We start from the raw sequence: 14,299 nt of genomic DNA on the forward strand, positions 1-14,299 counted from the left end.
TTTGGATATTCTAAGACTTTATTGAATGTTGCCTCGGCGTTACAAAACTGATTTAAAAAAGAAGGGACAAAATAATCACAGAGCACAAATAGAATAGAGTTCCATATTCATTTAGAATAAAAACGGAACTTTTCAACGCGGTAATGCCAGAGATAAAAGAAGACAACAAAGGTACTTAAATTAAGCAACGCCGGCTAGCGGAATGGTGAATTAGGACATAGTTATTCAAGTTGACCACAGTCGGCAATGACAACTTTCTTGCTTGTCTTGCCACTCGAAGATCCATAAGATTCAACCTGAAAAAAAAAATATTTAGAACACTGATTCACAGAAGTCTGACCCATGGCAAGAGGGGCATGGTAACAAAATGAAAAATGTTAACCATTTTTCTTGAAGGAATGGGTGGTACATCTAGGAGGAGAGGTCATATGCTGTTATATCTACGATGAAAACAGGGAAACATAATGCATTAAAGTGTTAGCAGCGAATATTGCCCAATGAGCTGGTTTGACACTTCTAAAGTAGGATTGACAATGCTATGTTTGTCGCTATAAATTCTCACAACAGGGAATTTTGCAGCCAGCAAAGGAGGTTCTTTTCCCCAAGAAGACTTCCCAATGACAGCAAAAAAGTGACCATCTAGAGTAGGATTGACAATGCTATGTTTGTCACTATACTTTCCTACAGTAGGGAATCTTGCAGCCAACTAAGGAGGTTCTTTTCCCCAAGAGGACTTCCCAAAGACAGCAAAAAGCGACCATCTAGAGAAAGATTGACAATGCTATGTTTGTCGCCACAACAGGGAATTTTGCAGCCAACTAAGGAGGTTCTTTTCCCCAAGAAGACTTCCCAATGACAGCAAAAAAGCGACCATCTAGAGTAGGATTGACAATGCTGTTTTTCGCTATATTTCCCTACAGTAGGGAATCTTGCAGCCAACTAGGGAGGTTCTTTTCCCCAAGAGGACTTCCCAATGACAGCCAAAAAGCGACCACTTTTAATACAGGTGAAATACTTCTAATACTTCATAAATACAACACATACTAAAGCTCTAAAAATACTGACAATTACTTTAAAGAGAGGCTATGATGATTCTGTTTTTATCGTCACGATTCATACCGATTGTCTCATTGCTAGCAAGGTAATCAGTACTGATTAACCCAACATTTCATTTTTGCTTAGTTTTTGAGGTCTGTTGATTGTTTTTGTCATCTTTCTAGTTTTCTTTTTAATTTTATGTGAGAATCAAATTCAACTCTTTTAGAAAAAAAACCTTTCTGAAAAAAACCCTTAAGATAACCCTTCATACCGTAAAGAATATTTAACTGTGAACAGTCCCATATATACTATTCCCCCCGTCACTAAACCCAACCTTAAAATAGTCTGATTTAATGACAGAACAAAAGCCAGGAAGAGAGAAACCAACGAAACTGCAACACGTACTTACTCTTTCTTTCTTACCCTCAAAGGGAGCTCTTACACTCTTCCCGTTTTCAAGAAAGGAATAAGTACTCGTACTCTCTTTCCGTTTTTATGAATTTACGCACAGTAGATTACTGAGCGATTCCATATAATCGTATCAATCCACTGAACATCAAATCGATAATACAATAAAATTTGACAAGATTGAAATCAGTCATAGGCGGATTTAGGGGAGGGACTTGCCTCGGGCACAGAAATTATCAGGGCTAAGCTTCAAATAAGTAATTCATCGGCTTCCGTTGAATTATTTTAAATTGAAATATTTTAATATTTTACATTTAATATTAATATTTTTTAAATAATTGAAATATTTTAAATTTTATAATAATAAATAATTTTAAATTATTATTTTTTTAAAAATTATTAAAAAATATTTTTATATAAAAAATAATTTTTTTAATTTCTCAAATTTTACTGTTATTAAAATAAAGTAAAAGACGCAGTTAATAATTGAAAATAAATTATTAATTAACTTAAAAATATTTTTTTTAAATAAAAGAAACTGAAAATTTTGTGGCTGACAGAGGGTGGAGTTGGGTTGCTAATCAGGATTTTGCCCAGGGTGCAAGAGAGGCCATGCCACTAACATCAGTAGATTTTATGAAGGCAGTGATTGAAATTGAGTTTGAACAATATGTACACATCGCGTTGACCTTAAATTATTCCGAGATAGCTTCTAAAATTAGGGTTGCTATTGATCAAAATTATTATCGAGCTTTACAAGAGGATTGGCTCGCACTGTCTCAGCAATTAAAAGAGCACTATAAACAAGTTTTTTTTCAACGAAGATAATACTAAATACACAGATTCAGATAGATTTATCCGACAGCAATACATTTTAATAGTAAAAAACGAACACGTGATTACGCTCCCCATTCAAGCTTTAACAGTCTCCTCCAGTCTAGTAGTGTCACCTGCAAAACCTCCTCTTTACTGCAATAAATAAGCAACCTCATCTACCAAAATAGAAAGTCATAACTACCTGTTTAACAACGTCCATGCCGTCGACAACTTTACCAAAGACGACGTGTTTGCCATCTAGCCAACTAGTTTTAGCTGTGCAAATGAAGAATTGAGAGCCATTAGTGTTTGGCCCAGCGTTGGCCATAGAGAGAATACCTAAAAGTATCAGTTAGCTAAGTTGAGTCAGAAATTCTCGTTGCATAAACATATAAAAAAAGAAAAGCCTAAATTTGCTTCTAAAGCGTCAATGATGTAGCCCGTTCTTAGTTAGTGGAGTTGTAGTGCTTAGCTTTCATGCCTAAATCGTATAATCGACTCACAAGAGTGAACATTAAGATGTCATTTTTGAGTTGGAAACGACGGAAGCTTAAAGCTTCTTTTTTACTCAAGTACCTTAATTAAGGGGGTGGGCAATTGCTCCGCCCTCCTATATGTTTTACCTTCCTCTACAATTTGGACACGCTGCTTTTTTGTATTATACTGGCAAATATTTTTTTGGTATTTCCATTGAAAAGGTCCAATAAGCAACAACGTTGTCTTCTGCGCAGATTTTCAGAAATAGATTTTCTCTTAACAAGTATCAAAGTCGAAGATCTTTTTGTACTGAAGAATATGAGTATAATAGAACAAAAAATGAGGAAAAAACCCAAGATAGCATCGACTTTCATCTCCAAGATGAGCCCTTTGAAACAGCCAATGATCTGAGCAAATTCCTCTCCGCCACAAGTCTCCTTCCTCTCGCTTTCAAATCCCTTGTAATTCGAACTCTTTCTATTTCCCCGATATTTCGCCTTTAGACGCAGAGACAAAATTTAAGAACATAAAAAAGTGCAGCACCTTCTTATGCCCAATTTTATTTTGCAACGATAAACAACCTTTGAGTCGATTTCTCGGATAGATGGCAATTTGTTGATGATCTAACTGTCTTAGAGACATGATTCATAAGTCTGGAAAGTTTCCTAGTTCGCTCTTGGGTATCAGCAGCTATATATATTTTTTATCGAATCCTAATACATAATCCTGGAACAGCTGTCTTCTTTCCCCAGCCCCATTCCCCCGAAATGCCCGTTAGTACTATGCAACTCCCGAGTGTTACCGTCTCAAGTGACTAGAAACAGGGTTACCTTATCAGTGATATTTTAAATGCACGACTGCTGCATTTCCCCTGCACTTCCTTAAGAATTATTATAAATGTTCTAAATCGTATTATTTGATAATTTTTTCCATGTGTTTTATTATATTTTCCTTGCGTGATAATTTTCATTTGTGCGCCCATCTTCAAGTACGCCTTTCCTTTTTGGCATCTCCAATGAATTTTCAGAAAGAATACAGACACTCTAATGGGTGTAAATTCTCTTACACCTCCCTTCTTCGGGGAGCTAATTTTGTTACCTTCAAAGAAAGGGGAATAGAAATTTCCTTCGTTTACCATCAATGTCCACCGCAGCCCCCAGACAAGACCCTTTTCCCTAGTGAATTCCCCCTTCGTTCTGCCTCAACAAAAAAAAATTCTTCTTAAACTAATAAAATTTTTCACAGAGAGATAGAAGAGCTGTTGTACCGTACATAGCTGATAAGCGAACCCCTTTATTACCTTGCCGTTGTTTAATGATTATTTTGCAAATTTTGAGCTTTCTTTTTCTATCTTTTTTTTCTAAACTAAACTGCCCTTGCATTTTTCTGCGTTTGTAAACTGCCCTTGCATGTTTTGCATATTTCTGCGAGTTTTGATTGTTTTGGACATTTTTTACAACCTTTTTGACACTTAGATTTTTTTTTTCCTGATCAGCTCTATTAGGTTTGTTTGTGTTTGTTTTTTACTTTTATTGACTCAAAGGTGTGAATTCAGCCCCTCTACAACAGCCAACCTTCTGGAGATGGACAGGTGCCCCCTAGACCATCGTTCAATTGTGTTTGTTTTTTCTCATGGCTAAGGCCCAAGTTCAAACGTTTAGGAATAGTTTTAAGAGGGCAGGGGTATAGTTTAACTTCGATCCTCACAGAAGAGAGTTTGAATTAAGTTGTCTTCTTTCTTGCACCTGTCGTCCGCAAAATTCTTAAATTAGAATTTATTTGGTAACCAGTATTCTTTCACAATTCTTCCATCAAAAATATAGACATGACAATATAAAGTAGATAAACAGAAGCAACTAGCCTTTACAATGTGGTATCATAATTTGTGGTCAAACCATTTAGTATGTCCCCTTACTTTGTGGCATTACTTAGAGGGACTCTTAGGCTGGATGTAAGGTTAAATGTGCAAGGAGGCTATCACAAGGACTTATTAGCAATATATTAGGAATTGATTACTATCACAGTGTTGCAGTAGTATTATCTGAGTAACGGCTTAGGGTGTTAAACTAAAACTCCAAGGGCTACCTACCACACAGGGCTTTCAACATTTTTTCAACACATCCAGGGAGGGAATATATCAAACGGAATACACCAAAAGAATTGACAGTTACTAACAACTCACCAACGTTATATTTACATTTATTTTTGAACCGTATGAATTTATATTTAAAACTAGATACCTCCAGCAAAGAACGCCAACAGTATATCCTTCAACAATTACAAATCACCAACGTCAAAACAGAAAAATAAAAAGGAAAAAATTATAATGTACATTTCAGTTTTGAATATGAAAAAGAGAATTAACAAAAAAGGTATTAAAATTCTGCATAGGGGAGAGGGGGGCGAAACCACACGGGGGCGAAACCGTCCGTTGGACCTCTCGTCCAAAGTCTTTTAACTAATACATTCGGAAAATCGCTGCTAGATGCCATTCATGTAGCGCACATTTGGCGGAAGTTTTGAATATTTGATGCCAAAGACAACTGAGATAAGAGGTAAAGAAGTTTTTATATACTCTCTGGAAATTTTGACATCTAAAGTCCTCGTCAAATATTTTCCAAGCTATTTTAGCTACAGGTTCGTAAGTTAGAAGGATCATAAGAGGTATGTTTCCGGTATTTTCCTCATAATTTCCATCAAGAAATGTCGGGCGGTTTCCAAAAAAAAGGTAAATTTTCAAAATGGCGTCAATAAGGGGTGACTCCGGACAGTTTTTTGGGGGCAACTCCGGACACATTTCGAGGTGTCCGGTTTCATCCCTTGCTGATGGAAGTATCTCCGAGTCTGGAATATGAAGTAGCTAGGGCTAGGAAATTGCCAAATATTTCAATTTTATTATAGACTAGGAACTTATTAAATTCAACTTTCAAAAGACAAAAACAATATTATGCCCCAACAGACAGCAGAGCTCGTAAAGCTGGGACAGTATAAATGCATAGAAAAACCACAAAATCTCGTCATAAAAAACATACAACATACGAGTTAACAGAGGAGGTCATCCCAGCGTGAGAATCCCACAACAAACTATATATTAAAATCTATTATTCATCAACCCAGACACCCAGGCAAAGAACTATTTTTGAAGTATGTTTTCTCAACAAGTCTTAAATGAGAATTCATCTTTCCGATCAGCCGCGGAAGAATTTTTTTTGAAGAAGTCTACCCTTGTGGATGCCGTGAAACGCTACAAGAGTAGAATGCAAGATCTTGAGAAGGGTAGCCCAAGTGCAAACAATGATAATGACAGTGTTCGGGAGAGTTCCAAGTTCGTTTTTACTCCCAAACAAGAGAGAGATCTTGCTATATACCTCGAAAACTGCTCAATATTGAAACACGGACTAAATCCAAATGCAACGAGAAAGTTAGCCTAACAATGGGCAACAACTCTGAAGCTCAAATTCCCACCAAGTTGGGAGCTGAATGAAGGAGCAGGATTTGACTGGTTTAAAGTATTTATGAAGCGTAATGCCACTTTGTCCATTAGAAAACCGGAAAATACAAGCCAGGCTTGTGCTGCTGGCTTTAATGCCACTGTAATTGGTGCCTTCTTTCGTAATCTTCAGAGACTGTATAGCAAGTTACAATTTCGTCCTGGTAGGATTTGGAATTGCGACGAAACAGGAGTACCCACAGTTTTTCAGGCTCCGAAGGTGATTGCTAAAAAGGGGGCAAAACAGGTGGCACAGACCGTGTCGGCAGAAAGAGGGGAAAATACCACAATGCTGTGCTTTGTGTCTGCAACTGGTCAGATTATTCCATCAGTGTTTGTTTTTCCAAGAGTCAAGGCTGCTGAGAGAACGTATCAAGATGGACCACCAGGATGCATTGGCTTAGCCCATTGCAGTGGATGGATGAGCTCGGAAAATTTCGTTTGTTCATTGTAGCACTTCCAGAATGAACTTAAACCTAGCAAAGAGAATCCTGTTTTGCTCTTGTTCGACAATCATGAAAGACATATTTCAATTGAAGTAGTTTCCTTGTGCAAAGATAATGGCATTCATCTTCTGACCTTTCCTCTCCATTGCTCTCATCACATTCAGCCCCTTGATGTTTTGGTTCATGCACCATTCAAACATGCCATCAGGGAGACATTGGAAGTGTCAGTGAACTTCAGACTGACGAAGAATTTTCTCCTGGAAATTTGTGCTTGCGAGGTTTAGGGCGAAAAAAACTCTGATAAACATCAAATTTTTGAACATCAAAACATCAAAAACATCAAATTTCAAACATCAAAGATTGCAACACTATGTTTGTGAGATTGAAGAAGTGAGTGGCAGATTGGCTAAAATAAACTACCTCCGCAAATCAATTTAAAAGTTCATCTTCCCAGAATGGCCCGATTGTGCTGAAACTGATTTTGATGATATAATTATGAAGTTGCCTACTCTTTTTGCTGCAAGGGGGACAGGGCGATCAGGCAGTCAAAGGCCTTGTATTTGGGTGTGACTTGTCTCGCTATGCCATACAATAATAATGTGAAATACCCTTAGAGTTCTTTTGATATTCCAGTTAATTCTGCTACTTTTATATTATCTGAACGCACTGTTTGAATCGTTAACTAATAGATGTCCGAAAATGCCCCTCATGTGTCCGAAGTCACCCCACGGTAGGGGCGACTTCGGACACTTTAAGACGTCATATGTTTTTGGGTCTCACGGAGAAACGACTTGATTGAAGTCATTGAAAAAAAATCCTAAAAAAGATGAATATTTGAGCTTTCTGTTCATAAAAAAACAAAGTTTGTATCTTTAGAAGAACATCATATAGGGGTCAAAAACTCAAAAACGTACGGTTTCGCCCCCCTCTCCCCTACGGGAATAATAGATCCATTCTTACTAATCTCACCACTCATATCATCTAATCTCAATATCAATCTAATCTCATCAGATAAAAGTTAAAGGTAAAAGACAATATAGTTCTAGGATCCAAAGGTTTTCCAATGGGGAGAGAGTACTTGTAAAATTCCTCTACCTTCAACATAGCGTATAGAACAGTCTTGAGAAAAATTTGTCCAGGAACAATTCCAGTTTAATTCTGCATTCAAAAGATCATAAAGAAAATGTTAATTACCCACAATAGCAGCAAACCAATACATTTGTTTTAACTAATTTACAATTAAACAATAATAGGTGGGAGGAGGGGGAGGGTCTAAAATCCTATATCTTAGAAATTCCCCAACCCGATGTAAACCCCACAACGTACGAGACATTGCCAGCTGCAATATGGACAAAAAAATTACCTTCGCTTGTGTGCTTGAGCTGGAAGTTTTCATCTTCAAATTTGTTGCCATAAATCGACTTGCCACCAGTTCCATTGTGGTTGGTAAAGTCACCACCCTAGAGAGAAAGAAGTCGTAAGCACTTTTATAAAACTAATTGTATAGGTTCGAATCCTTAATGTGAATAATTTCGAATCAACAGTCCTACTAAATTTGGTCCTTCGTCATATAACTAGTCAAGAAAAAAACAGAAGAGTAACTATAATTATTGGTTAAGCAATTATTATAAAAGTATAGATAAAATATAAATGGTATAGAGGAAAAGAAGCATTAAGATAAAAACTTCCAGAGATTTTCAGTTGATTCTTTAGATAGCTTAGATGGCTTAAGTACCTCTTTTGAAATATTAGAACAAGTTCAAATATTGCTTCAAAGCGTAAATGACTCAGCCAAATGCCAAAGAAAAAAAGCATAAAAGCAAAGTAAAAAAGCCAAATAAAATAATGCCAAAGAATATAAAAACTGAGAAGATATGAAATTCGGCTGGTCTCTGAAAAAAAAGAACCATGTAGCATTTTCTAGTAATATCGGAAAGGTAATTATAGAAACATTTTTTTCATTTTAAACTGGGTCGAAGATAAAACGTTAAATTTTGCTAAAACGCCAACATACATTTGTTCTTTTTTGCTTATAGTAAAAACATGTTACTTAAAAGGCCACCAGAACTTTTCATTTTATTTGCGAACGTTTTTATTAATAATAGATATACAGAACTTACAAATTAACTTACGTAACGAACTTCTATATTCGTTTATTTTTTTAGTAAAAACATATTTTGTCCCGGCCATGGTAGAACTTTCCACATGTAAATATACTTTAAGCAAAAAAAAGCACTTAAATAGTGAATAAAGATACAAAAAATTAAGCTATTATCTATATCTACCTGATTTATAACCCCTCCCCACGGAAAATTTTCTCAATCACAAAATGGAGCAGCCTCAGAGAAAATACAACATGTCGATCAGATGTCCAAAGGGTGAATAAAAGGACCAAATATCGAAAAATATTATAACAAGGGACGGTTGGTCTTTAATCCCTTTCAACTTAAAAGAAAAAGGACTCAAAACTTTTAATTTTCGATCTAACGCGCACCCCTTTTCTTATACGGAATAAATTCTGATCGTTTTCCACTTTAATAATACTCTTGACTTTCATGATAACAACATAGACCGCAAATCAATTTGTAGTTTCAACCTCCTCTGAACTTCTAGGAGCTAATGTTATATTTATTTAAGGCTCAAGGATAGTTATGATGTTTTGGCATAAAAAGGCACCTCCTTCCCCCTCCCTGACCACAAAACGGTCTGATAACCCTAGTATGGAGGTTTCAAGGTCACGTCTAAAAAAAATGAAATTTTTATTTTGCCCAAAAATATTACGGAAGTTTGTTGTTTACTCCCCCAAATATAATCGGATGAAACCAAGAAGATCGGGAGAGGGGTCATTCGAACAAAAATTAAAAGTTTTAGTACCCTTTTAAGTGACCACAGAACTTTCAGCAGGGAGCAAATTTTCTGCAAGGAATTTCCTTGGATTCATACGAGAAATTCTTACTGTACTTTACTAGTTATTTGAGGAGTAGAGAAAAGAAAGAAGCATAAATCTATAATATAGCTGAAAGCGCAGAGATGCAGCCAGCGAATAGTGAAATCTGAATACTGTTTTTACGCTATAGAGCAGGTAACACTTTCCTCAGAATGGAGGGTAGATCAGTTACTTTTTGGATGCTCTATGGACAAACTTAGATTTTATTATACAGACTACAGTTAAAAGATTTCTTTAAAACTTGACGGGCTTAATAGATATAACATGATTTGTCTCACGCCTGGAGAATCCAGTTAAAATCTTCAAGATTTTTTTTTGGGGGGGGGGAGAACTTACAATCTTGTATTTAGCGGAAGAGAACAAGACTTTTTTTTCTTCTCGGTTCCTCCCGAAAGAGCATACACTGGGGTTTCCTTTATATTTTTATATATTTTTTTATATATATATATACATATATATATATATATATACATATATATATATATATATATATATATATACATATATATATATATATATATATATATATATATATATATATATATATATATATATATATGTAAATGGTCAACTAGCAGCTGCAAACACATTAGATGGCGCTGAACTCTAACAAAAAAAAACGTGTAAATTACGAAATGAATGTAAAATTACGAAACATAAAGATTGCGACGCATTGAAATTACGAAATGTAATTGATCACGAGATCGGAAATCTTTTTTCACCAAAGCAGGTAGCAACAAGCCTCTCGAAGCAACAATCCTGTTGTAGATGCATTCTATGTATTATCAAACAATAACTAATAAATTTTGATTTTTTACTTCAATACATTCTACAGAAAAATTACTAGTTAGCAAAACAAAACTAATAATATATATGAAAAACAAGATAACATAAAAGTATATATCCATATACTACAATGCTTGTCTCTTAAGATTTTTTATTAACATAGGAAGATGTGAGCTTCCCCATTTTATTAAAAAAAATTCTTTTGTTTAAGATGATGGAAAATTAAGTCGCACTTTTAACCCTACAGAAAATGATCTAGCAGGAGTTTCAAAGTTCAAGAAAATAATCTTATCAATAAGAGCCCATAATCATAACTTTTTAAGCTCGAATCCCCTCCCCAAAATTTTCCGAATACTTTCCAATTTGCTATCTCCCAATAGCAAATACTAAATGTAAGTAGGCAAATTCACAACTTTCAGTCCTTCTTCCAAATGCAGTGGAGGGTCATATCATCTCCAGAGGCATAGTTGTTGGACTTTTCAACTATAAAGCGCCAAACACCTATCTCAAACTACACGCTTTAGGGCCACTTCTCACCCTACATAAAAATATCGAGCGGGAACTTCAAAGTTCGAGCAAATAATATAATAAATAAGAATCCATATACATAATTCAACGAAATAACTTTTTCAGCCAGAGTAGGGCCGCTATTACAGACATATTCTATCCATATTTCAAATTATCCTCATTTTTTTATGTTTTCTGAACGCTAGAAAACAATTTTCTCTTTATTGAAAAGTCATTATTTTGAGATGAATATTTCTATTTCTCTACATATATTAATATACTGGTTTCTTTTATCCATTTTTCCAAATTATAACTTTTTTTTTTACATTTTGTAATGAATCTGACTGCGAGCCTCTGATTAGACAAAACTGAATGGCCTTACATTCATACTAGCGGGTCATTTAATATGACTCATCAGGTCTTAGCAATTTTGCTTCTTTTCAGTCAGTGGTTTTCAACCAACTTCGGTCCATGCCCTCCCCACGCATTTCTAAAATCCTGGTGCCCCATGTGATTTAAACTTTTTTTAATCAAAAAATGGTTACGTGTACTCACATGAAGAAAACTTAAAAGGCCATTAACTTGACACTTTTTCCAGGTCGTCTTCTAGGTATTTTTTATACTAATAAAAATACTGTCTGGGAACAATTCCTTTTATGCAAAATATGATGCCATTAAATACTATAATGTCTCTTTTTTTCTTAAAGTGCATAATGAATGTGGCATCAATTACACGAGAGACATTATTTTTCAAATTAATATTCTTATAATCAAGTGAAGGGTGCACGTCCCTTCCCTGACTCATCAAAATATTGCCATGCCCCACTAGTGGTGCCTGCACTACACATTCGGAATCTAAGTGTTGTCCAGTCATCTAGTCAGTTAAACAGAGGCTAGCTTAGAACAGTTTAGCACATCATAAGTTGCACTTGTGCAACTTATCAATTCATATGCATAGGCTATTCTCCCTCAAGTCCACAAGGGTTAAGAGAAAACAGTTCAGACCAACATAACAAGTGAATAAATTTTGACGTTACGTATATTTTAAACATGTCTTTTAGAAGTCTTAATTGTTCCTTGAACACCACAACCACTCAATTTCTTTCACGAATTTAGTAGACTTAAAATTTTGACATTTCAGAACAGGGGTAGTCAGCATGTAAGACATATATACAATATATTTTCCCAGTTGAACACTTTGACCTGCCTTAAACATTTTCCCAGCTGATGAGCTTTGTAACACTGTTACTAAATACTGAACAAAAATAAGAACTTGTCCTTTTAATAGAATGGAATTAGCTATCATAACTCACATTAAAATCGAAAAACAATTATTTTGCTTTGGAAAAACTTATTTTAAGTTCCAGAAACAGTGAAACAGAAATGTAACTGTTTGAATTGGTTTAATGGATATTAACCAAAAAAAGTTGAACTGGTTCTATGGATATTTTTCCTAAAGAAAAGCTGATGACTGTAGCCATAATTTATAGTACTAAGCACTAAATTAAAAACAAAAGATTGAGGTTAGTTAGATTAGTTGGATTAGTTAGAGGGACAAACAATGTTTCTGTTTTGATGTCTTTGGTACTGTAAAGGTAATGTTACACAAAGGTTTTACTTTTATCCTTGAATTCTGAATGAATAAACTATTGGGATTAAAGATAATAGCTTAACCTTCAGCTCAGAAAACCTAGATCAAGAAAAACAAATGCAACTAATTACCTGACACATGAAGCCTGGGATAATTCTGTGGAAAGAGGAATTTTTGTAGCCAAATCCTTTTTCGTGGGTGCAAAGAGCTCTGAAGTTTTCTGCTGTCTTTGGGACTACATCAGCTCTGAGCTAAGGAAATGAGAAAAATATACTTTTAACAAAAGTTACATTTGATATAAAGTGACAAAAAAAATATATGTTAACATTTAGAAAAAGGACAAGAGATGATAGAGTAAGATGAGCAATCCACATTTGCAGACAGTTTAAGATTTATAGTACAGCAAAACTTATATAATTATATAAATCTTATATCTTTACTAGCTGTTGGGGTGGCGGTTGGCGCCCCCCCCCCCACGCGCGTAAGTCGTTACGCGCCATTGTAGGTGTGTCCCCGTGTCCCGGTTTACCGACTCTTGAACATGCAACATAAAATTGTTCATGGGAAAAAACAATCCGTATTCAGATCTATACCTAATTATTCTAATGATTGCCCTTGAGCTTTGTTGATGGTGATTGCTAATCGAACATTCCCTGTGTCCCCGTCGTCATTTATATATCCCCCTGTGCCCCCAGCATCCCCCTTGTAGTTGTGTCCCTGTGTTCCGGTCGCCATTTATATTCCCTGTGTCCCAGTCTGTAATTTCTCTTTGAGCGTCCCAGTCGTCATTTATATTACCTGTGTCCCGGTCTGTAATTTATCTTTGAGTGTCCCAGTCTGTAATTTCTCTTTGAGTGTCCTGGTCGTAATTTATATTCCGTGTCCCGGTTTTTAGTTTTCTTTTTCTCCTTTATTTTTCAGTTTTTTCCCCTTTTTTTAGTTATTTTTCTTTTCAGTTTTTATTTTTTTAGTTTCTTTTTATTAGTTTTTGTTTTTCTTCTTTTATTTTTTTGTAGTTTTTACCTTTTTTTAGTTTTTTTTTTCTTTTTTAATATTTCGTTTTTTTTTACCTTTTTTTTAGTATTTTCTTTTTAGTTTTTTTTCTTCTTTTGTATTTTACCTTTTTTAGTTTTTTTTTTTTCTTCTTTTGTATTAATGCTAAAGCCAAGGTTCGAACCTGGAACCTCTCCGACCTGGAACACAACGCTTTACCAACTCAACTACTTCAGCTTTTCTCAGTTTTTGAATTGGTATATGATGTGTTCCGGTCGTCATTTGTGTCCCGGTCTGTAATTTCGTCAGTCGACAAACATGACGTCAGACGACAAACAACTTCATGACGACATACAACTCAATCCTTATAATGACGTCAGTCGACACAGAAACATGACGTCAGTCGACAGACCCACAGACAAACAACTTATTTTTATATATATAGATTTAAATAATTATTTATATCTTTTTAATGTAGAATAAGCAATTATGTTGTTACGTTTAGGTCAGTCATCAGGGCAATGAACACTTAACTTTTTCAACTTTTCTTATTGAGAAGGTGTGCTATACTTTATAAAAAGTACACATTCCATAAGTTATAGTGACTTCAAAGATCAAAACCAATTTTGGCTACTATTATAAACCAAATCCACTATTATATCTTGATGGGTTCGTGACTAATAGGATGTGAAAAAGAAACCTAAATTTTTCCTGCATGAAACATCTTGTAGAGTCAAAAGGTAAAAGGGCTGAATAGTCTTGACTGAAAAGCCCATTCAATAACCAACAGAAGGAGAAGA

At 35.1% G+C, this 14,299-nt stretch overlaps 1 protein-coding gene across 1 annotated transcript in view; it reads right to left on the bottom strand.

Annotated features, from left to right (window-relative positions):
* The window catches only part of LOC136038927 (peptidyl-prolyl cis-trans isomerase-like), an 18,902-nt gene continuing 4,603 nt past the window's right edge, over positions 1 to 14,299 (bottom strand). Inside the window, exons 3-6 of the mRNA XM_065722434.1 lie at positions 12,638 to 12,757; positions 8,039 to 8,135; positions 2,465 to 2,601; positions 1 to 296 (exon numbers count right to left, since the gene is read on the bottom strand). Coding sequence (XP_065578506.1) covers positions 222 to 296; positions 2,465 to 2,601; positions 8,039 to 8,135; positions 12,638 to 12,757 — 429 coding nt within the window. The 3' untranslated portion in view covers positions 1 to 221. The remainder of the gene's footprint in view (positions 297 to 2,464; positions 2,602 to 8,038; positions 8,136 to 12,637; positions 12,758 to 14,299) is intronic.

This window comes from Artemia franciscana, chromosome 18 (genome assembly GCF_032884065.1).
Source record: "Artemia franciscana chromosome 18, ASM3288406v1, whole genome shotgun sequence".
Lineage (NCBI taxonomy): Eukaryota > Metazoa > Arthropoda > Branchiopoda > Anostraca > Artemiidae > Artemia > Artemia franciscana.